General features: G+C 39.5%; 2 protein-coding genes across 2 annotated transcripts; one reads left to right on the top strand and one right to left on the bottom strand.

The window, feature by feature from the left end:
* Nucleotides 1-1,626: 1,626 nt before the first annotated feature.
* LOC124291713 lies at nucleotides 1,627-8,354 on the bottom strand. The gene is made up of 9 exons (XM_046728780.1): nucleotides 8,275-8,354; nucleotides 6,356-7,076; nucleotides 5,727-5,780; nucleotides 5,446-5,601; nucleotides 4,165-4,554; nucleotides 3,340-3,438; nucleotides 2,999-3,128; nucleotides 2,351-2,465; nucleotides 1,627-2,014 (listed from the first exon to the last, which is right to left on the bottom strand). The coding sequence occupies exons 1-9, from the start codon at nucleotides 8,331-8,333 to the stop codon at nucleotides 1,867-1,869; spliced, it is 1,872 nt and encodes a 623-aa protein (XP_046584736.1). The 5' UTR covers nucleotides 8,334-8,354; the 3' UTR covers nucleotides 1,627-1,866.
* Nucleotides 8,355-8,726: 372 nt separating this feature from the next.
* LOC124291757 (THUMP domain-containing protein 1-like) lies at nucleotides 8,727-21,791 on the top strand. Its single transcript, XM_046728830.1, has 4 exons — nucleotides 8,727-8,813; nucleotides 13,406-13,614; nucleotides 14,635-14,692; nucleotides 20,469-21,791. The coding sequence occupies exons 2-4, from the start codon at nucleotides 13,417-13,419 to the stop codon at nucleotides 21,383-21,385; spliced, it is 1,173 nt and encodes a 390-aa protein (XP_046584786.1). The 5' UTR covers nucleotides 8,727-8,813; nucleotides 13,406-13,416; the 3' UTR covers nucleotides 21,386-21,791.
* The last annotated feature ends 4,432 nt before the right edge of the window (nucleotides 21,792-26,223 follow it).

Here is a 26,223-nt window from a genome sequence, read left to right on the forward strand (position 1 = left end):
TGAGATATTGTTGTAGGTGTCTCCATGAGGATAGGATCACACATTACACCATTCAGTCTAATCTCATTCAAACACAGGTAGTAGTAGGGGAAGTAGTCTCAAAATCCAGGGTTACCCTTTATGTTACTAGTACCCTTAATGATACCATGCACCATGTTATTTAAGTACTGCAATACCATCAACACCCGGCTCAGATCAGCTAAGATAATGAACATCTCTGTTGCTTCAGTGGCAAGTATGAATGTGAGCCATTGAGATGAGATCTCCCATCAAGCAGATCTCAAGAACCTGCTTGAACACATGAAACATTTCATAATCAGATAGCATGCATTCATTTAAGCTTGTTGGAAATATGTGCGTTCTCTTCAATGTCAGAAATAATTTCTCCGCTTCATATTCAACATGTCAAACATTTGGCTATATGCTCTATTTTCAACACTACTGTACTGTACTGTTCTGTTCTGTACTGTACTGTACTGATTAAACACAATTGAGGGGACTACTATATTACAAATGTCATGTCATGATCATTTCACATACATAAATGAAGGTTCATGAAGATATCAATCTAAGGGAATTATGTCCTTCAGCATTAACACATGCAAGAGAACAATTCAAACATATGAAAATATTTTTTTATATGAGAAATTTATGATGAGACATTCCTTGTGAGAATCCTGACAAAAAGCACCAACAGCACTGAACCACCTTTGATAATGTAAAATACATCTCACACTGTATTACATTTGTATTTTAACAGCTGTGAAACATGCACATATATCAATGTTTCATAGTCCAGGGACACAAGATCATGCTAATATCCATCTTCCTGCAAATCTATGCCCATAACCATATACAACTCCTCAGCTTTCAGACATTCCATGGAGGTTCCTTGCAGTAGCGGGGTAGAATAGGTCTTCAGCAACCCATGTGCTTGCCATAACAAGGCGACTATCTTGTCGTAAGAGGCGACTCACGGGATCGGGTGGTCAGTTTCGCTGACTTGGTTGACAAATGTCATCGGTTCCCAATTACGCAGATCGATGCTCATGCTGTTGATCACTGGGTTGTCTGGTCCAGACTCGATTATTTACAGACCGCCGCCATATAGCTGGAATATTGCTGAGTGCGGCGTAAAACTAAACTCACTCACTCACTCCTTGCAGTAGCATCAATTTTATTTGATCTGACATGATGATGTGAGGTGACAAATACTTCACAAAACATTGCTGAGTGGTTGAGAAGATGTCTTCAATCATATACAACTAAACAAATCTACATCTGACATATTTACTCAAATAAAGTGAATTGTAATGAGATTTACTTATTAACAATAACGTAAACAAAATTTACAATTCAAACTGACCTGTCTGTGAATTAAATTTGAATGCCCGATTGCCTTGTGAAGTCCATTCACAAGAGAAATCTTCTCAGTATAAATTTCTAATGACTGACTGACTGACTGAGTTTGGTTTTACGCCGCTTTTAGCAATATTCCAGCAACATCACGGCGGGGGACACCAGAAATGGGCTTAACACATTGTGCCCATGTGGGGATTCGAACCCGGGTCTTCGGCGTGACGAGCCAACGCTTTAACCATTAGGCTACCCCACCGCCCCAAATTTCTAATGAGTCTAATTAGGCAGTACACTATGGGTATGATCACTCGGAGGTTGTTCAGAAGAATCACGTCAGTAGGCTGTTGCATGGTGTCAGTGTCATTGTACAGGTCCACGTTTGAGTCAGGTGTTCATGGTCATGCGTGAATGATTATTAAACCTGTGCAAGGTTCATCTCTGTGTGGTAGATGAGTTGTATGTGTGTCATTTCAAAAACAGTGAGCAAGGGAGACAATTGATGCAGTTCTAGATCTTGACTGTGAAGGTAACAGGCTTGGAGCCCTGTGCACCCAGTTTAAAGAGAGCCTTGTGCACAAGAGATGGCTCTACTGCAGACTCTGCTTCAGCTTGGGCACGTAGGATGGAAGATGCTGATGATGCTTGTTTCAACAGCCTGAAAGTAAATCAGGAGTATTTGCTGAACATTGAGTGAGAGAGAGTTAAACAAAGGGTTTTACACCTGATCCCTGCAGTGAAAGGGGATGCAACTCCTTTCAGAGAAATACAGCACCTTGGACAATTTGACTTTCCTTGTTCTCAAAGTGTTTCATGATGAAAGTACATATCTGCACAATCAAATTCAGGTACACCTACACAATTATGATTATAAAGTTTATAAGAAATATTTAAATGTGTGTGATGTGAATTTATTTGCCATTTGAAAAGCCACAAACTGGTCTGTTTAAAGAGGTTACATTTCATACTTGCAACATAAGAAACCATAACTTACTTGAGAGGCCCCTGTTTTGATGCATCTGTACTGTCATCGGCCTCAGCTGGTGCTACAGCTGGAACTTTCACCGTTGCTGTGGTAGATGTCAGCAGCTTCACCTGCATTGGCAGACCTAGGGTGAGAAGAAAAAGGTCAGTACCATCTCCACAACACCACACTGACCACTGACTGGAGGGAGACAGTCGCCCTGACATGGGACATGCTTACTGGGCTATGTGTTATGTCAATGCTGTTTTATATCACAGTCCGCTATATTCCTGTTAAATCACTTTGGTCTGTAAATAATCAGTTGTTGATAGCAAGATCAATGATCCATGCTGTCAGTGGACAACAAGCCAGAGTCAGGCAGAATCCGATAGGGCACTCACCCATAAATGTGAAACAGAGGACATATTGTACCTTTGAATCCACACAATGTTACTCAGTCAGGGTACAGGGACTCATAAGACTCCAGATGAAAGACTTGCTGCCATATCCAATATTTTAATTAGTTTCAGTAACTCATATTGCTGTTATTAGTGGAAACAAAATCATCTCTCAATTTCAGTTTGAAAATAAAATGAATATCAGTCAAACTGATTCCTATGCTCTCTAGTATTCTCTACTGCAAGACTAACAGGGCTTGACACCAACATCTCCACTCACCATCCAGCTCCCTGTTGTGATATTTCTGTACAGCCTTGACGGAATCATCCTTCTTCACATACACAACCTCCGCAGTCCCTTGTTTTATCAGCTTGGCTTTTCGAAGTGCACCTATTGCACCAAACAACTCCTAAAAACGAAATACAAAAATATAAATAAAACTAAAATAACATAAATCAGGTAACATTTATTAACCGATCTTGGATATAATTTACCAAACATGGAGAAATGTGTATGTCTTGTAGACAGTATGAATAGAATCAGATGCACAGCATTGTTAACCAATAAGCAATTAGTACAAATCAGGATAAGGCAAAATATGTGTATATTTTTGTACTTACAATGATATCATCTTGGTTGACCACCGGATGAAGGTTAGTGACATACACTCGATAACCTTGCAGTGGACTGAGGATGTCTTGAGTCGTTTCCTCTTCCTCCTTTCAAAAGAGGAACACCAATCAATGTGTAATCTTAGCTTAAAGAGCCAAAACATGAGTGGTGTCATGTGTGCAATAATCAGGAGATGGCGACACCCTATCTGCCAGGCCATTGCAGATTTGTCACTGACACTAGCCTCAGTTACGTATCTTTTGATGGAAAAAACCCTGCTTGGTTGTAAACAGCCTTGTAAAAGTGAAGCCACACAGAGTAAACTTCAACTCGAGATAAAGCTGAGAATGTCTCCAGATACTTGACCCAATTCAAATCTCCAAGGCTGACTGAGTTGGGTTTTAGGCCACTTTTAGCAACATTCCAGCAATATCACAGCAGGGGACACCATAAATGGGCGCTTCACATATTGTACCCACATGGGGAATCGGACCCAGGGCTTTGGCGTGACATGTGAACACTTTAACCACATGGCTACCCCACCACCCAAAAATCTCCAAGAATGACATTCAATGATATTATTCAATAAATAACAAGCTTTGGAGACACAAACATGTTAGGATCATGTTGATAGTAGGTGTGTAGATTGATACAGAAAAAGTACATCATGATTCTTGTGATAGTTGATATACCGGTACAACATGCAGATACATTATATTTCATAATACAACCAAATGTCTCTAAAGGAATCACAAAATCTAGCTATGACTATCACATAATATTATACTACCAGTGTTGTTCACTGCAGTGTTTGACTCAGAGCTGACCATTACCTCTTCTACAGGCTCTTTCAACTGAATCTTGGTCTGTTTGATGACAGGTTTGGCTACAGGAGCTGTCATCTTGGCTTTCTTTGGTGGAACTATAACAGGAATGTGAGGGCCTCCTGGTGGCTTCACAAACTTCAGAGGACCACTTGACTGAACTGGTGCTGGTTGGGGAGCCTTCCGTTTTAATACAGTCGTTGCTGGCACACTTTTTGGCGCACTTTGTACAGGGAATGGAGTAGTTCTGATTGTCTTTTTAATTCGTAAGAGCTCTGGCTTAATTTCTTCTGAGTAACCTCCCAAATTTAAATCATTTTCGTCATCAAAACTGTCCATTTCATTGTATTGTGAATACTGATTGTCCTGGGGCTCACTCTGAGGTGGGTCTTCCTCTTGCTGTGGAGAGATGTAATATAGGGTAGAGGTGTATATGATTCAAAGGGGCGTTACTATGGTCAAAATTTGGTCTCACACATAAGACCGACAAATCAATATGACCAGGTACCTGCAAAATAACACCTGTAAAAATCTGGGTTAGAAATAGTATTCAGCAACCAATGCTTGTGGTAAGATGTGAATAACGTGATCGGATGATCAGGCTTGCTGACTTGGTTGATGCATGTATATATCCCAGTTACAAAGATTGATGCTCATGCTGTCAATCACTGGATAGTCTGGTCCAGGCTCAGTTATTTACAGACAGCCATCATACAACTGAAGAACTGCTGAGTGCAGTGATAACCATCAAGCAAAAGAAATGTTCAAAACAATCACTCACTCTCTGAAAATCTTTGTGCACATCTGTATTATGCTCATAATAGCACTATCACTTATGACACAAGCTTCTGTGTCTGACCTGAATTATGAACAAATAATCACCAACAAGTTCAAAGTCAGACAGAAATATTGTGAGCAGACAGTTTCAGCTCCACAGCTTTAGTGAGTGAGTATGGTTTTACGCCACTTTTAGCAATATTCCAGCAATATCAAGATGGGGGGACACCAGAAATGGGCTTCACACATTGTACCAATGTGGGGAATCAAATCCGGGTCTTCGAAGTGATGGGCGAAAACATCAACCACTGGGCTACCCCACTGCCCTATCCTGTCACTTTGGAAGTGATTTTAAAAAATGCAAATGGACGAACAACATGCCATAACACTGTCTTAGTCAGGTAAGGAACAATAGTGCTGGTAACCAACACTTCCTAAACTAGAAGTTTTCTCTCAATTATGAAGTACATGATAACTCAGACAATTTTTGTGCGAACTTAAACAAGAATGTACCTGATACTGTTGTGTTCTCTTTGTAACAGTCAACATGCTGCCTTCAAATGACACAGTGGCTGATGGGACAGCTCGTGTCACCTTTAGTCCGCCATTGGTCAACTGAATCCTTGATGCTATCCCACTTTCACTGGACTGTGAAGGTGTGTTGTTCAGCTGAAAACACATGGAACAATATCATGTAGTTATTTTATACACCTACTTCCACAGTTCCATTTAGGCTGCTTTAGACAACAAAGTATGACTATGTACATAAAAAATTCAATGAAACTAATACTTACAGTTCGAGTAATCAGTCCTGTCTTCTGAACCTGATGGGTTCCCGCACTGCTGGTCTGTGTTGACAAATAAAATCACTTCAATAATCATTATAATCAAGCATTATTTACCAGTGGTAATTACAGACCAAAGAATTTAAGTGCATTACACTGAGTAAATTCCCTTCCAAATACACATACACATGACAAATGGGTAGGCCTTTCATGTAAAGATGACACAGTCTTACCATATTTAAGATAACTTTAATAATACTAGTCTCAATCTAAAAAATCAGAGAAAGAAGAAATGGTAAACACCACGAACATGCTGCTAGTCATACTAATATAATGAACTGTCATTGAGAAGACTCATGAGTTAACATGTTTAAGCTGGAAATTCTTTTATTTATATTTCTGGCTGTAAAAATGAAGAGGTATATAATGTCACCCTTTCATCAGTTTGACGTAATACAACTACTGACACTGCTATAGAACTATTAACTATTGACTGTGTTCAGACATTATCATGACTATCACCAGCTTTTTAAATGCTAATATGATAATAATACAACATTAATGGCAAACCTGAAATCACACAATTATCAGTGAGTATATCCTTATTAGTCTTGAACCATTGTAGACTGTTTACTTACAGTTCTGATAAATGTTCCTTCTGTACCCTGGGAAACATTCCCTATCCCAGTGATAGTCACTTGTGGCTGCTGATTGGGTGGCTTGATAGCAATCCGTGATCTGGCATCATATGGTCCTTTATTTGTTTTCAATGCAATTATCTTCTTCCTGGCATCATGTCCCAGCTCCCCAAGTTTCACAGTTAAAGTACGTTCTTCCGTTTTCCCACTTGCTGGCCTGGTCACCTGTTGCCTGATGCCACTGCCTGGTCCAACAACCTTCTGCCTTAATCCCGGGGCTGACACTGTTTGTCTAGTCCCCTGTCCCGGGCCAGTTATTCTCTGTCTTATCCCACTTTGGACATTTACTGTATTTGACCCAACTTGCCCTCGAGGTCCACTTATTTTCATCCTGGCATCCAGAGGTTTTTTCGTCTGAAGACGTTCTCTGGCATCGAATTGAACCTTTGGTCCAATTTTCTGTCTGGCATCAAAACTTTGAACATTTCCAAGTCCAGTGACCATCACAGCGGGGCCTCTGTTCTGATTGGACTGAATCCTATTGATTCCTCCAGGATTGTTCTGATTTTTACGAGTAGTGAAGCCAGTCTGCCCCCCTCGATTTGTGAAGCCTGTTTTGCCACCCCGAGTTGTGAAGCCAGTCTTCCCTCCCTTAGTTGTGAAGCCAGCCTTCCCTCCTCGAGTTGTCAGACCTACATTACCTCCTTTGTTCCAGTCATTTCTGAAATAGCCATCATAACTATTATTGTGGTCATGGTACTGTCTTACAAAGATATGCATTGCGCAAACATGATTAACATAACATGTGATATGAAAACATTGTGTGTAGTTTTACTAGTTTTGATAATCAACGATTTATAGGTTATTCAAACAAATGAAAACTGCAACAGAAAGTAATTGATTAGAAATACCTACGTACAAATGTGCAGGTGTAATGGGGTATCTGAATTTTCATGCCCATAAACTGTAAAATTAAAATCCTACAGTTAATACTATTGTCAAAATGTATTGAAAATCACCCATTTTGTGAAAACACATTGACTATTGACTGATAACATTTATTTTGCAAGTTATTAGCACTATGCAAGTGATTATTTCAATTACAATGAAAGCCTGGTAGTCCTTGATAAATGTTGAAGCTGTGTCGGATATTCATTACTTATATGTTGAGATTTTTATGGTTGTTTCTTGTTCGCAACATTTTAGCTATATGACAGTCAGTAAATTCTGGACTCTTGACAGACAGTCCAGTGATGAACTGACTTGGTTGATACATGTCATGATATCCCAATTGTGTAGGTCAATACTACTCATGCTGTCAATCACTAGGTGGCTTGTCAAGACTTGAGGATTTGCAGACTGATATCATACAGCTGGTATATTTCTCAGTGTGGCAATAAGTATAGTATAAGTATAAGTAACAGGCAACCAATTAGCTGAACTACCCATCCCAGTAAATGCACAACTCCCTTTGTGGCAACATACGTAACACAAAAAATATGTAAGAATGACACCGAAAGTGAAGTGCAAATCAAAACGAACTAGTTATACGGATATATGGATCACGTATATCACACGTCTTGCCAATCCATAATTTTTTCTTAAAACCCCAACATTGTAAGGGTGTACATACACAGCTCTTGAATTATGAATGGAAAAACAACGTATTATTTCCTACAAGAGACAGTTATAGGGATCGACAACGTACACTGTACTAATCTCCAAGCGTAAATGTTCTTCAATATTAAACAACGTCACGTTGTCCATATGAGAAATTTACTTTGTGATCTAAATCATAAGTGAAAGTAGAACGGTTGCAGGCTAGAATATAGACTTTGTCAACTATATATTATTATCTCTAGAAAATGGAATTTTGCATTAACACCATACGAAATATTTCAAATTAAGAGTATATTTACTGGATCTGAACGCGGAAATTCTTCTTCTGAATGTAATCGTCTAACGAGACGTCAGCCATTTTGGAAAAATCAACTGGATCTCACTGCGGTATAGAGTCGTATCTCAAATTCTTGCTAGTGTATCACAGCGCTTTACATATTTATGCGTAATAATTTTCGGAATCTTCGCTTAAAATTTATATTTCCCTTAATATTAGTTAAAGAAACCAGGGTATTATTTGATGATAGGCCCGCAGTCAAAGCAATAACAAATACACAAAAATTTAAAACGGAAACGCAGTGTAACATAACCGAATATTACAATTTATTTGATCAAAACTTATTCATTATAAACTACCTACATGTCCAAATATTTGATGATAACTATGATGCCTTTTTCTAACAATGTTTCATGGTTTATTGAAAAACGTAAATCTATAGTTTCGTTTGGGATTCCAACATTTCGCACACTGGTAAGTTCCGAAAACACAAACACACGTGTGTCAGGGGATGACGGATGTGTTGTAATTCTTCGTGTTTACTGTGGACTAGATTTGGTTGTAAGTTGTTAGAACTACGACTCACCGCAGGAGAGCTGTTCACCGGGCGTAGACCGAGTGGACGAAACCCGCTCTCCCCCAAGCAATTACCGCGATATAGCGCTTCTGGTGTTTCGCTATATCGCCGGCTTTGCTCACGCTCCAGCAGCTTTAGCTCCCTCTTGGGTCTTGGGGAGCTGAGTAGCAAACACCCCTTTCATGCCTGTGCTATCCTAAATTAACTGACTCATTGTTACTAGCAACCTCAGTTTTACGATCCGTAGGGAAAGAGTTGGTAACCTGCATATCTTACCATGTCTCACAGTAATAATATATCAAGAGACCCTCTATTATCGCGGTAGTTAATGTTGTCGCCATCGGGATTATGAACGGCTACTGACATTTAGCATTTTATGTATATTTTCAGTTGACTGATGTTTAATCTTCATTTCTGGGAGCACCTTTAGAATACAGCACCACAACTTCTCGTGAGGACGATCTCTGCCGTAGGTCACGTGTCATTAAGACAAGCAACCAGTTTGTGAGAACCCGTCGGACGCGAACCCGCGACCTTCGGATTGTTAGCTCGACAGCTAACCGACTGAGCTACGTCCACACTGTTGCACAGTGTGCAAATTTATCGAGTCATTCCTGTGACGTCACGGAAATGAACGGAAAGAATCGAATAGGTCACGGACAATTACGAATGCTACGGGTAGACTTGGTGTCATGTGATTTTATTCCACGGACAATTGCCGAATGGATCCGATGCCATTTGGCACACTCGCCCCATTCCGTAATCTACAAATTAACGCGGTGGCGGAATGAGCCGATATGCCTCAAACGGAAAAGGGTTGTTGACGCCAGGCCAGACGAGATTTCACGGTGTATGCATGAATGACGCTTTTATATAAATCGGTGATTTTGTGACAGAAAAGTGATGTAGGGAACACTGTAAGGATAATGTGGATCGCACTAAGGAACGAGGGAGACATGAGCATGTGTAGTGACGCACGAGGGTGAGTTAGCCTTCGAATCATTACTTTACAAAATTTCTGTATGCGTGTGAAAGAGGCTTCAGTGCAAATTCCAGGCCAATTTCCATTAGCCCAAAATTTCTACATTAACCCATTTCATAATGTACTTTCGACGTTTTTGGTTTCCCGTTTTTGTGTGAAAAAAAAGTATTAAAATGCAAAAAGGAAAAACATCAAATGGTACTCACGTATTACACCGGACATGTACCTACTATATTGGATTAGGTCCCTAACCCTAAACCCTAAACCCTCAGCCCTAACCCTAACCCTAACCCCTTGAAATAATCCTAATAAATAGAATGCATTGACCGAACCACCGGACATGTACCTACTATATTGCATTAGGTCCTCAACCCCAACCCTAACCCTAACCCTAACCCTAACCCTAGCCCCAGCTCTAGCCCTAATCCTAATCCTAACCCTAGCCCTAGCTCTAGCCCTAATCCTAACCCTAGCCCTAGCTCTAGCCCTAACCCTAACCCTAACCCTAACCCTAATCCCTTGAATTAATCCTAATAAATAGAATGCATTGACAGAACCGGCACAAACACGACTGACGTGTCTAGTGTAAGGCATTATTACCGCTTCGAAATAAAAAATACTAATAAAACACTTTTCTATGTAATGGTGCAACTTACTGAATGACAAAAATATATATGTAAATTTAAAAAATTACAAGATACAAAATACACAACACATAACACCTCAGCAGCCCGTAATACAAATAAATATGAGCGTATTAGTGAAAAAAGAAAAATATTTCAAACTGGTGCTTGCAAAATATTGCGGATCCGCCGGTATGCCACTACTGGAAACTCTCAACATCGTTGAGCTTATGCAATGACATAGCTCGTAGAGATGAAACACCAGTGAGCGGAGCTTATACGCACTCGCTGAGCCAGACAACCGTGTTGCCATGCAGGCGTCATAGGGCATTGTTTCGATATCGTGCTTTCGAACAAAATCACATTACATTACGTAAAAGGGTATTATGACGTATTTTTAAAGTTTGTGGTGCTGTATTCTAAAGGTAGGCCCATTTCTGTCACAAATAATGTGACACATGGTCGCAACTCGTTTAATACCATTGCGGCAATTCCGATTGTCTCGTTTGACCCGGAAATTGAAGCAACTCTCTATTATCGCGGTATTGCTATTTTCTTACTATGGCACGCGGTACAAGCAGATGACACTGTGAAACGTTTACTAAGACAAGTAAAGTAATTTGATCATTAAAAATATTTAGGAATTTCATTCACATTAGTAATATTATCAAGTTTTTAACCCAAACATCTGAAACTTCTATTGATTCGGATACAAGGTAACAATAACGTTACAAAATATTGTTTTTCCGGCTTAAAACGTACCATACAAGTTGCTGCCGTGTGCAGAGTGAAGTTGCATAATACGTCACTTCCTGTTATATTTTTAGCACGGAAAATATGCAAATGACCTTATAGTTGTCGCAGGATTGCTCTTGATGAAGTAAGTTTTGATTCATGCTAGATGTAATGGCAGTAGGGGTCATACTAGTTTCAAAATGTTCTAGAACTTACTGAAAAGATGAATGCTTTAATATTTCTCCGATTACACATAACATTCAAATGAAATAAATGACTTTTTCAAGAGTGATGAATATATTTTACGTAATTTGCATATGTAAACAGCTGATGCGGGGCGTGGTGTTTCTGCTTTCCCGATGTTTTCGCGTGCCGCGATAATAGAGAGTCCCAGTATAATTAGGAAGGCATTTCCTATTCTCGCGGTACTTACGGATATCGGCTGAAAAAATAACAAATAATTCTTATCGTATTAATGCTTGTTGTTTTTAAATGAAAGGCCTTCTCCTTTAACATCTACATCTATCAGCTGCCAGATCCATCAGGTGAAATACCACTAGTGAGCCCGGTGATAAACAATGCCATCCGACACTGACAAAACGAGGCTTCTCCCATTCTCGCGGTATTACCAGGAATTAACGTTATTGAGTGTATGTAAGAGCAATCCTGCCGGAAAGGGCGGGAAAAAATAATGATATATTCCAAGTTGGTATAAACTCCCCAATATTCCTGACACTGCAAGATTTTGATCACTCACAGACTTGGTCCACTTCCTAGTTACCAGTCGGTGATGTAATCAACCGCTAAGTGTCACGCATTGGCGATTTCGGCAGAAAACGTGTTTACCGCGAGAATAGGAAACCCCCGAGAATAGGAGACGGACCTATATGTCCAATTAGAACACTCCCAGCTGCTCAATTGGGTGTTCGTGTTAGATAGAAACTGGCAGGTGTGATCACCCGTATATCAGAGCACTCTTGGTCCTGTGGTAGAGGGTTTGCTATTGGCATAACTAATAAACTAAGGCTGAACGGGTTGTTGTCGGTACAGCTAAGTACTACAGATGTGTACCCCAGGTAGGCTTCTGTGGATAGAAATGTACCATAGCTAAAATCAGAATTCAGAAACGTACCCTTTGATGATTCCATGTCGCACTGTGTCATTTTGTTGATCGGAACTGTCATACTGTTGTATTGGATGCTTTTGATTGCGTTATATAAGAAAACGAGCATACATATTTCGCAATGCACAAAACCACTGGCAATCAGTTGAATGGGAACAACTACACATGGTTTCGGTTTTGGGTTGCGGAATATGGACTCCACTGATGTTTAGGGTACCGTGTACGTTTCTGTATTACCTGTGGCGAAAACAACCCCTTCAGCTCAACTAGGCCAGGGTTTTCAAGTCTTTACAGTGTTAACTGGATCTGAAAAAGTGTGCCTGGTAACATGAACAACTTCCAGACACACTGTCTATTCCTGTAAGATATAAGGGACGGTAGGGTAGCCTAGTGGTAAAGCGTTCGCTGCACGTCACGCCGAAAACCTGTGTTCGATTCCCCATATAGGTACAATGTGTAAAGCCCATTTCTGGTGTCCCCTGCCGTCATATTACTGGAATATTGCTAAAAGCGGCGTAAAACCATTTTCACTCACTCGCTGTAAGATATAATAGCGAAAATGAGTCTGGTATTGTATGTTAAGTTTCAAATTCTGAAAAAGACTGTTTACAGTCATCATCATTGACTGAGAGATTAATCCAGAAGTCCCCCAATATATCATTTTGACATGTAACGTTCTACATTTCAAAATAAACTAAACAAAATAAAGTTGAGTACACTTTTTGAATTTCAATAAGTGCTGGATGAGGATCGAGCTAAGGTATGCTAATGAGTTATTGACTAATCCAATTAGCAGACACACTACCATGGGTGCTATCACTATTAAGTAACCAAGTCATTAGCGTATTATTGTTGGATTTGTGCATTAAGAAAGGAAGCTAACCTATACACTTCATCATACTAACCCATTTGATCATAAAGGGGTGCCTGATTTGTAAGTGGTGCCCAACCCAAAGGAGATCTTGATGATGTGTTTGATCAGCATGCTGATGCCTTTTGATAACCTGAGATATTAAGAGATACTGAACAGTATTATATTTTCTTCACAGAATTGAAGGTTTCCATTCACCTCAAAATTCTGAATTTCAACAGCCTGTTGTTTTATTTTTGTAGGATCCTTTAGAATGAGTGAAAAGAGAGGAAAGAAACGTCCAAAGTCCTACTACCGAAAGTCATGTCATCAGAAGCGTCAGAGATTAAATAACCTGGCTGCTGGTATGAAGGGATTCCTGATCACATGCAACAACAACGAGAAGCAGGCAGTCAGAGAGTGCTATAACATCCTCAATGAATATGCTGATGATCTATATGGCCCTGAAAAGGTAAATGTTTATTTTTCCTTATCCTGACTCATGCTTATTGCTTGTCTTCTTCTTCTGGCGAACCTAGTGGAACACTTGTATCTCCCAATTGAAGTTCCCTTCAATAAAAAATCACTCATTAATACTGACCACGAGTTACCTCCCTTCCACAAGCGCGGGAACGAGGGCGCCACCTGAACCCATGTGCCTCACTCTCTCCTTCTTCGCCCAGTGAGCTGGTCGTGAGAGCGCCTGTGTCTCCCAACACACTATATCCTTTTAGTTTAGTACCTCTTATACTTAGTATAGAGGTGTAACTAGTATCCTTATTCAACTTGCATTGATTATTAATGGCATTTCTGCTGTTTATTCACGGTTCGCCGTGATTGTTCAGTAGTTTACGCTAATGAGAATCTGCACAGATTGTAAACTACGTTATTCCGCTACTGATCCACATTTAAAATGCCCTAGTTGCATTACTCCATGTTCTTTTGTTTCTCGTTGTAAATTATGTATTAATTTACCAATTTCTGCCTTTGATAAATATTTATGTTCCGTTTTTAGACGGAAGGCAGATAAATCTTGCAAACAATCTTCAGTCATGGCTATTAGATCAGAAGCTAATATTCCCTGTCAATGTTGACTGACGACCTGCCACCGGCTGGTGGCATGCCTGAGTTCCCTCAGAGAATAGCGTGGGACGCAGTCCGCTATGTCCAAGCAGCGACCTGCATCTCAAGACCTGTCGTCTTCTCAGTCTAAGACTAGGAAAACGTCCATATCATCACATACGTTTCGAACCCTAGGTCTACAGCTACGCCAAAAGGGAAATCTACAAAATCTAATAATTTTGCCTCAGATAGTTTACCTATCACAGAATTATCTTTATATGATGATGACATTCCAATTATCATTCCAGATGCTCGTCATAAGAAGCGTCTTGTTTCTAAGCGACTGTTACCTCAGCGCAGATTAGCACACAAACCGAGATGTCGACACTATCACCAGAAATTTTATCTGAGGGTCCCGTCACCTCTGCAGAGAGACATCCTCATCAAAGCAGACCGCTTCAGACGACTTGATCAACCAGATAATGAGGGTGATGGAAGACCGCTCTACGGCTTACAGAGGCCTCAGAGCCACGGGGCCTCAGAGCCCACCCCATATCAAGTCATACAGGGCCTCAGAGCCCGCTTTTGGGCTTCGCTGTGGGGCCTCTGAGCCCATAGACGCGCCTCCACGAAGGGCAACCCTGCCCGGAGTGAGCTCTTTGCATAAGGTATCCCAGGCCGCCTCCGTGAAGGAGCTAGAGCCTCACTTTTGCAAGAGGCTTCGCGGAGAAGGAGCGCTTCGCCGAGCACGCACCTTGTCATGCACGGCATGCGTTCGCGAAGCAAGCGCTCATATGTCGATACGGACACTGACTCGATACATTCGCGAAGGTCGCGAAGGCTAAGTGGCTCCAGTTCTTCATCGCCTAGAAGATCTACATCGCCTAGAAGAGCTTCGTGAAGCCCCCAGCGTTCGCGAAGCCCCCAAGAGTTCGCGGAGGGTGTCTCCTCCAAGGTCTCCTTACACTAGCCACTTGTCAGTCCGTTCATCACAGTCCTCTCATAGATCTTCCTATAGATCTAGGACTCCAACATGTGACCCTACGTCAAAAGAGGAGGAAAGTATCATTTTCTCAGATGCTGAGATTAGATACTGGATGGTGAATGAGTTACAACGTGTTTTTTTCATCGAAAACGAGAATTCAACTCAGACTTACGTCATGAAGAATGATGATGTAGACTATTTCACCTTACCTCCTATTGATCCGATTGCAGCGGTACCAACTAATCTGGATACAGCCTGCTCTAAATCTTCGGAAGCCCAATGCAGATCTGCAGACAATTCTATTACGGAATTGAACAGCAACCTTGTTACAGCTTAATAAAACTCATATCGCCAACGATTTCTGAGAAGAAATATGTACAACAAGTTCAGCTTTAATTCTACAATTATGACGATACATTCATGTATACAGTCTACAAGTTGACAACTTGCAAGTTTTATTAAACCTTTATATAAGGAAGTCGAATTATCTTCAAGACTGAAGTTACTTTCACGACAGCCAGGAAAATAACCTACCCAGCATTAATATTATAGAGCTGAGGTATTTCGCTACCGGAGGTTTCGCGACGCTTACCATTAACCCTCAAACACGTGGTTACTCGGGTAACTTCGAAGTTACGGTGAAGACCGACGATTGTTCTAATATCAACGACGGCACTATATTATACAAGGTTCCTTTTCCTGCTACACCGGGTGACATCACAGCGCGGGTACTCTTACAGAATCAAAATGCCTTGTTCTGATTGGACCGCTGATGGACAACGCCCTACACAGAGGTCGAAAGCATAGTTCAGTTCAAGACTTAGGTTGCAAGTGACAACATTATCTCAGTGAGCATCGCCAAGGACTTCGCGAGCTTAATTTTCCTTGACGACGGTATACAAGTGGATCCAAATCCACAGCGCCTCAGACTACAGTTGAATTTCATCATCAAGACCAAGAGATTGAATGTTTGCGCCAAGCCGCCTCCTTAGTAGAGCCGGAATCGAAAACACATCTGTAATGACGCGCCACTACAAGGTTGGGGAGCCCACCTTACCGCAGGACAGCCTCAGGTCTATGGAGCAATCAAGAGAGCAAATGTCACATAATCTGCTAGAGATGCAAGCAGTTATAAACGCCATAAGTCACTGGAGCAACCTACTACAGAACGCCAGATAATGGTTCACACAGACAATTCAACACTGGCGTTTTTTTATGTGAACAAACAAGGTTCAACTAGGTCACAGAACCTACTGACTCGATGTTTCAGACTGTTCGATCGAATCGACAATCTAAACATACATGTCAGTACTTGCTACATTCCAGGAGCATAGAATGTATTAGCAGACGCCTCTGGGCTACACCTACCGTCACCGACAGAATGGATGCTCCACACAGGAAATAGGATCTCCTCTGATAGACCTATTCACCCCTCGGTTCAACAAGCAACTGACAACATTCGTATCGCCAGTGCCAGACCCACTAGCATGGGCAACGGACACACTAAGCAAGTCTTACAGAAAATCAGTCAAATGCAGAGCCTCCATCTGATTTGGTCACGCCCTACTGGCTAGCGAGAACTTGGTTTCCAGATCTCATACAAGAAATCGGAAAACTAATTCTTCAGCTCCCACAACGCTCCAATCTATCGATACATCTGCACACCAAACAAGTGCACGATACACCAGAAGCATTCCAACTTCACGTATGCATTGTATCAAGGCATGTCTGAATAAGAGGTTATTCTGCCAGAGCGGCTACAGCGGTCACGCTTTGCACGACGTAACTCGACTCGTAACTTATACGACATGACAAATGGCACAGTTTTGTCAATTACGCTAAAGAAAGGATTTACAGCCAGATATGCTACACATCCTCAAGTGGCAGATTTCTTATGTTATCTACGCTTAAACTAAGAATCTAAAAGGCTCAACCTTGTCCATTTATCTGGCAGCTATAAGTTCTGTCATACTATGAGAGCGAAGGCCAAGTTGACAAAACGCCAGAGTTACTCGGTTTGTTACAAGCTGCCTCGATTGAGGATTAGAAACGGAAGTTTCACGCCCAGCTTGGGATCTAATATAATGCTCCAACACCTCACTAGTGAGGTTTTTTGAACCATCGCTATCTACATCGCTTTGAATCACTGACCCACAAAACCTTGATCCTGTTAGCACTAGCTACGCCACCAGGATGTCAGATTCACGCACTGGATTACTTAGAGAACACGCTTTGATGATTTTCATAACATAGCTCATCTGGGACTTCGCTGGGATTTTATAGGAAAACCAACTGCCAGGTCAACCAGACAGATTATTCCACGCCCCAGCTCTCTCATCCATACTTGGACCGCATGATACGATGGATCTATCACTATGCCCAGTTCGTACACTGAAAATATATCTCCAACGATCCAAATAGAGCAGGGATATTCAAGAGATTATTTATCCCTATATCTACAGCTACGCAGACGGAAGTCTTACGCACTACTATATCTATCTGGATCAGAACTGTCATACTCACGCGCCTACAAGGCTGTAGGACGCGACCCTCCAAGAGCTTCTAATCCTCACTTAAATTAGAGCTAGCCACAACTCTCGCCTACATGGGAATTGTTCGCTGAATACCATAATGGAGGGATGTTTCTGGAGATCCGATATGGTGTTTGCCAACCACTATCTGAGAGATATCACCACCAAGGAAGTCTCAGATATCCACCGTTTCGGTCCCATGGTCCTCGCTCAACAGTTGACAGTTCCACGGAGAAGATAAGTCTATCTTACAGATTTTATACTTATCGGATGACAGTACTAATAGATACATGCTATCTATATATTTTGCTTAAGTTTAATTTATTATCTTAAGCTCAGTACTATGGTGTTTATATCATACTATATATAAGCTAACAACTCTACGGAGTTTGTTATTATATATTTAGCTTAAGTTAATCATATCTTAAGCTCAATTCTATGGTTACATTATAATGTATTAGCTAACAAACTCTACAGAGTTTTTGCTATTATATATTTAGCTTAAGTTTCATCATATCTTAAGCATTATGGTTACATTATAACATGTATTAGCTAACAAACTCTACGGAGTTTTTGGCTATTATATATGTAGCTTAAGTTAATTCATATCTTAAGCTCAGTACTATGTTTATATCATATAAGTATATTAGCTAACAAACTCTAAAGAGTTTTTTGCTATTATATATTTAGCTTAAGTTTCATCATATCTTAAGCATTATGGGTACATTATAAAATGTATTAGCTAACAAACTCTACGGAGTTTTTTGCTATTATATATGTAGCTTAAGTTAATTCATATCTTAAGCTCAGTACTATGTTTATATCATAAGTATATTAGCTAACAAACTCTAAAGAGTTTTTTGCTATTATATATTTAGCTTAAGTTTATTCATATCTTAAGCATTATGGTTACATTATAAAATGTATTAGCTAACAAACTCTACGGAGTTTTTTGCTATTATATATGTAGCTTAAGTTTATTCATATCTTAAGCTCAATACTGTATTATATCATATAAGTATCTTAGCTAACAAACTCTAAAGAGTTTTTTGCTATTATATATTTTGCTTAAGTTTCATCATATCTTAAGCATTATGGTTACATTATAAAATGTTTTAGCTAACAAACTCTACAGAGTTGTTTTGGCTATTTAGGTAGTCTTAAGCACAGTACTATACTCATATCATAAAGTATATTAGCTAATAAACTCTAGGGAGTCTTTTGCTGTTATACGGTACTGTGATTCTATATCATACTATATATATGCCTACAACTCTTAGGAGTTCTACTATTATATATATGTTCAGCTTAAGTTTCAATCCTTAAGCTCAGTCATATGTTCAGTTCATGACATGTATTAGTTAACAAACTCTCAGTAATTGGTTACTATTATACAGCTTAAGTTATAGTTATATCTTAAGCACAGTTATATTATAGCTTATATATATGCATATTGTAAGCTTAATACTTTGGTTCATTATAAAAGTATTCACTATAAACTATCAAGAGTTTATACTATCACATTAATGGCTTCAGCTTACTTAATGTTATATATACTTTTATTATATTCAGTCAATTGTAATAACCCTTATATGGCAGCTGATAAGTTAACAGCAGGAATTCTTCAGTTCAGTGCCTTTATGAAGTTCCCATAGGGTTATTGCAATCATCTCAGTTCAAATCACTAATTAGTAAAATCCAAAGTATATATAATCCCACCTCCTTATCCGTAGAGGATTCTACAAACAATAGCATGAGTCAGGATAAGGAAAATATGAAATTTTTAGAGTAAAATTAATATTTTATACTTATCCTGACTCATCAGGTAAGCCCTCCCATCCTCCCCACATAACACTTTGGATTTCCCTGGAAATTCAGGTGTTGGGCTCAGTATATGAGGAGAGAGTGAGGCACATGGGTTCAGGTGGCGCCCTCGTTCCCGCACTTGTGGAAGGGAGGTAACTCGTGGTCAGTACTAATGAGTGATTTTTTATTGAAGGGAACTTCAATTGGGAGATACAAGTGTTCCACTAGGTTCGCCAGAAGAAGAAGACAAGCAATAAGCATGAGTCAGGATAAGTATAAAATATTAATTTTACTCTAAAAATTTCATATTCCTGTCCATGGTGTAGTTGATAGAGTGGTTGCACATGATTTCCAAACAATGTTGTATGACATCACATGTGCTATGTTCCTGAGTGTCGGCTCACACAACATACCTGTGTGTTCATTTGTATCAAACCAATTTAATATCTCTTGAATCTGAGTAATTCTTCTGGTATTAAGCAACATGTTGGGTGTTTGCATTTCTTTAGGTACTGAGAATATAATAGTTTTGTCTGCAGTGTAGTTGTACAAGAGGTATGGTGATGAGATGCAGCCTAGCACCTGATCTCCTCAGCCTTCTGACAAGACCGGCGGTGTTCCATATCTCTATACATGCACCTGCATTGTGTGTGGACATTGTACTCAAAACAAACTTACTGGTACGTTCATCAAGGCCCCAAGAACAAACCAAGAACGCCTAATATCCAAAATAGTAAAAACATACAATACCTCTCAAAATGTTTGAAATTCTACTAGCCTTTAGGATACTTAACATTAACAAAACTGGTCTGGGCAAACAAGCTTGTCCCAATTTCCATTCTTTCCCCACCTGTTTATTGAAAGCATACACATACATGTACGGAAATAGCTTGGTCATAATTCAAGTTTATCTCAGTTCTGATGATGTATGACATGTTGCAGTTAACCGGAGAAAAGATGCAGGCTCAGACAAGTCTGACTCGGAGGAAGAGGAGGATGTGGAGAAGGCCATGGCCAGAGAGCTGAAAGCCATCAAGGAAGTTCAGCAAAGTGCGCAGAGGCGGTTTCAAAATACAGACACGCATGCCAAAAACTGCATCTTTATCAGGACATCGCTAGACAACCCCATTGAACTACATCACAAGATATTCTCCGACCTCTATGAGAAAAAGGTGTCCAAGGCCAGGTATGCTATGCGAATGTTGCCCATCGCTGGAACATGTAAAGCAGTGCTTAATGACATAAAGAATCTAGCAGACACCATCCTGCCCCCATACTTCCCATCAGAGATGGGTCAAGAGAGATCATATGCTGTGATGTTTAAGGTGAGGAATAATAATGGCATTGGCAGGGACAGTGTGTTGCCGTTGTTGGGCGAAGTCGTCAAAAGTTTGAATCCTTTGAACAGAGTGAACTGTGACAGTCCCGATGTTGTTGTTTTAGTGGAGATCATCTCTAATGTATGTTGTTTAGGAGTCTCCACAGATTTCTTCAAATTCAGAAAATGTAATTTCCATGAGGTTGTTAAGGAGCCTGACGTTAAACAAGAGAAGGATGTTAAATCAGAGGAGAAAGTGGAAATATCAGGAGAGAAGAATGGATCTGAAACAAAAGGTGATGAACAGAAAGACATGGCTGACAAGAGTGACCAGAAACCTGGCAAGGAAGAAGTGGCATCCACTGAGGGAACAGTTGAGTTGGAGGCAGAAACAGAGGATGGTGCTGAAACAAAGGATGGGGCTGAAACAAAGGATGGGGATTCGGATGGGACTGACCAGATGGGTGAACAGCAGTCACATGTGGCCGCCGTGAAGGAGGAAGGGGAACACGAAACCTGTATGACGAAGGATGAGAGATGAACACCTGGAAGATGGGAGCTAATACAGAGTGTATTAAAGGATACAGGAAGGGGACAAGGGGGATCATCACGCCAAGCAGTTATGAGAAAATGATTATACTGAGGCATTAGAATGTATAGATTGTGGAGGTGAGAGGTCATGGCAATACTGGTGTTATTTCACCATTTGGTTATGGAGCAGAGATGTTTTACCAACCTGTATCCTGCTTTTTCCCCAAAAATATTGCTGAGGGCGGCGTTAAACAACAAACTTACTTTCAAGATGCATGAGTATTTCTAAGGTTAATCTTTGGTTCAAGTGCCTACTAGATATTGTTCTCCCATCTACCATTATTCCTGTGACCTTTTACCCAAATGCATGTAAAGGATGGACACTCTTTTATGAACTAAATATTTTCAGAAATAGACTTACTGTTTTGTTGTTTGATACGAAATATTTAAAATACTAGTAAATTGTTTTGATAAATAGGGGCCAGTTAACAGTCTTGAACTGGAGTGAACTTCCACGAGTTACCCTATGTCCAGGGTACTATCCCTCCGATACTGTACTGTGACCGACTTGGTTCCAGGTTACTATCAACATGTCAACTCTCCTGTAGGGGTGATTATTTCATGATGATTGCGTCACATCACAGTGGAAACGTTCCAAGCTGGACTCAACTCTGATCCTTCCATGTTCATTTTGCCTAATACCAAGGGAAGTAACTCACTGAACGTCTGTCTGCTGTCTAAACCAGACTTAGACTCAGTCCCATGCAAGTAAGGTTTAGACAGATCCACTGTAGCAGTGTTAATATGTTGACAACAGCTTTTTTCACTGAAGAGAATGATGTACACAAGAAAACAAAAGATTTTGTGATAAAATAGTTTATTCATTGAAATGGAATGTTTGGTCGCTGTTACACATGTACAGATAACAAGGGTATTTCTTTCAAGTTATTCTTCAATATTCGTCTAAATGACTGTTTTGTAAAGCATCAATTGAGCAAGCAGTCAACAGAGATTCTGAACATACTATGTTTCCCCTCCAATGATAATATATTACATCAAGAAATTAATTGTGCTTTTCATAAAATGCTCATTCTTATGAATTCAAGTTGTGTATATACAAACTAGTTGTTGGTAATTTGTAAAGTGGGTTGTCAAGATTAAGATTTCATCCTTCACAGTTCAAGATATACAACGTGTACAAGTTTTGAAATCTATTTTGGGGGCTAGGTTGTTAATTTTGCTGCGGTATGTTTAAGCTTTCCGGTCCAATGGATACCGTAACCATAATGAATATCAGTGGTGACAACAGGTTAGTCCTGGGGCCTAATACTGCTTGTTATTCATGAGTTAAACTACAATGGAAATATCTCCTCAGCCAGAGCTTTCATAATTTCCCCCAAATTGTTGAGGTATTCTTTCTGCCTTCAAGAATTGGGCTGTCTTTCATTTTCACCTGCCCCCTCCCCAATATGGACTTGTCATGTATTTTAAGGACTCAATATGTGATTTTGGGATTAGTATGTACATAGAAGGTAAAATTCACAAAAGGAGATATTGATGCATTAAGCACTGCACATGGATCTTATATTCACAGCAGAGTACCCGGTATATGTCGGAACTCTACAATATCATAAGATAATGACTAATTAAGATGCCATAGTGAATTTATTTTACTTAGTCAAATTTGGAAAGCAAGTTACCTTATCATGTACATGTTAGAATTGGAAGATAATAACAAGGCACATTGTGTCGTACCAATAATATTGCAAAGTAAGTGTAGCCTATTTTAAAAATGTTGCTTCTTCTCATATGATGACCAAGTGAATGTTATGTCTGCCATCAAAACACAAAATCTGAAACCACTACCTGTTTTCAGTCGAGTTCAGTATTTGTATTTCTTTCTAGTTTTGCAAAGTTACAATATAAAGGTATAGAAATTTAAAAAACATTATTTTGATTATATTGCATAAGTAATATTGCAAGAACATGAAGAGTAATGTACAAAAGATTAGAATGTTGCTGACATAAATTTCAAACCGTAAGTTCATGTACAAATCTGATAAAAACATATAACTGCATGTTCAATAAAATAAAACATTAACGACAATCTCATATAATCAGAAATAATATATTCCCGTCTGAAATGATAAATTAATCAGGAAAATAGAGCTCTACATCTTATTGAAAAATATTCCATGTTGAATTATTCTACAAATTCACTCACCTTTTCATACATTGCACCTGTTCACAATAAAGACGGCAATGTATCGCTTCTGTACAGTTAATATATCACACTTATATTATTCACACAAAATTTATTCATGAGATTACAACTCGAAATTGCATTAGTTTTACTGTTACCACTATAAACATAACTTATTAGAGATTCTGCATAACATATTGTAAAGCACTGAGTATTAACACAACAGATAGTAGTATAGGATAGTTAGACTTTGAGAGGACTTGGTAATGTAAGCTCCAAGCTTCGATTACATTTGTATTGTAGTCAACTGAGTAAAAAAGTTGATAAAAGCATGTAACTAATGTATTGCTGTTGGAAAACTTGAAAATATCAAAAGAGTACATGAGATTCAACAAAAACCTCCATCACTATACAACATCTAAAAAAATAATGTCATGAAATGTGAAAAAATAGGGAAACTGTGAGCTTTATTGAGAGATGCAGTAGAGTATTTTGACGATGCATTCTCCAAGTTTAGTTTGAAAAGCAAAAGAGATATTGTATGAACTGCATGGTCGTCAGACTCAGTAAAGTCAGGTTCTTAGGAGGATTGTGATTAAAATTACTGTCTGAATATTCATGAAGTATTTTTTATGATTAACTGCAGGAAACTGCTGGCTGTCATGAAAAACGTTTAGGAAGATTTAAGAAAAAAATGGATAGGCTAAGGCTAATCTTATGTAAAGAAATGCATGGTTTGTCTCCCCTTGACCATCCAATCCTTCAGCTTGAGTCGGCTTAATGAGCAAAAGCTCCATAAAAAGAGAGTGCGTGTGAATAAGCTCTCAAAGTGCACCAAGTTCAGACAATTGTTGGCACTGACATGTGGTTTACGAACATAGATTCCCTGTCTACACAGTGTAACATACATGCCAATAAAAAAAAGAAGGAAACAAAACAACATGGTGATGATGAAACTATGATAACATGTCAACAATTTATACAGGAGGTAAGTTTATATACTTAGCTCAAGCTTTCTTTCCAGTAATTCCCAAATAAATTTAAAATCCAGACCAGTCTACGGCTTTGTAACATAAGAGAACAAAATATAGAAATACAAAACTAAAAACATTATATGTGCACACTTCTAAATCTATGAGAATGAGTTAAGTTTTACGCCAATTTTAGCAATATTCCAGCAATATCACGGCAAGCGACACCAGAAATGGACTTCACACATTGTACCCATGTGGGAAATGGAACCCAGGTCTTCGTCGTAACGAGTGAAGGTACTCCTGCACAAATGTGTGTCACTGTGTGTGTGTGTATTATTTAACACAACTCTCAGCAATTTTCCTGCTATGTAATGGTGACAACATTATCTGATCTGGACCAAGCAATCCAGTGATTGAGATATTGTGAGCAGTGATCCAGGCCATTGGGATACAGGCAATAATCAAGTCCCCAAGCTTGACCACCTGACCCACTTACTGACCTCTAACCCAGAACCCCCAAACGGGCCAGGCAGAAGAAGGCACAGCTGGCAACACAGGTAGATGCTTACACACACACACACATTTGTGCCACAGACCGAATATAAATACTGAGAGTCTAGCTGAGATCTGGGCAGACTGGTGTCAAGCGTGGAGAGAAGGAACTTCAGGAGACTGCCATTATTAACAAGAATCTTGGCATCATTAATTAACAAATGTACAATGAACATTGGGATAATTCAGTCAACAGGTAAAAACGATAGTTCAAATTGAAAGAATGTTTTCAAGTGTCATAATTCTTATCAATACATGTACATGAAATTAAAATTTGCGTAAAATAAGATAAAATGTATATAAATACTTAAACCTCAGATCATTATTAAAACAATCTATATAACAAATACCTCGAACCACTTCTATGATTTGTGCTTGGTACATCAAATCAAATATTATATAGTCACAATTTTACATCTTGATCAATGTACAAAGAGTATGTTTCCAAGGATTTTGTTTCACTTGTTTGGTCAATCTGGATTGTTGCTGGGTGGCTTTCATCATTTATTTTGAAGCTGACATGGTTCAATCTTGACACCTCCCTTCAGACATGTCCTGGACTGAATTCAGACATGACCAAGACTGAATTCAGACATGACCCGGACTGAATTCAGACATGACCCAGACTGAATTCAGACATGACCCCGACTGAATTCAGACATGACCCAGACTGACATGACCCCGACTGAATTCAGACATCACCCGGACTGAATTCGGACATGAGCTTTGAGGTCAGACATGCTGATCTAGATCGGATTCAGACAATAGCTGGATCAAATTCAGAGAGGCATGACCCAGATTGAATTTGGACATGGTCCAAAATTTGAGTTCATTTCATTCAGGATGTTAAGTAATAACAGCTGTAACATAACAAGTCTTCAGATAATTTCAGTATTGCTAGTATTAAAGTTGCTGTAGTTGTCAGTCAGCTGATATTGCCCTTGGTTGTCTAGGTTTCACAGGATTGGATTATGCAATGCTACAGAGTTTTGTGAGACAATTACTGCATGAACACAACACCCATACTGCAAGGTGACATCATCCTGTGGCACTGTCGTTCTTACAGGACCGTGCCAGTGTGTACACCATGGACCAGGACATGTCAGCTGGAAAAAACAT

This window comes from Haliotis rubra, unplaced genomic scaffold (assembly GCF_003918875.1).
Source record: "Haliotis rubra isolate DU_JTF1 unplaced genomic scaffold, ASM391887v1 Scf5, whole genome shotgun sequence".
Lineage (NCBI taxonomy): Eukaryota > Metazoa > Mollusca > Gastropoda > Lepetellida > Haliotidae > Haliotis > Haliotis rubra.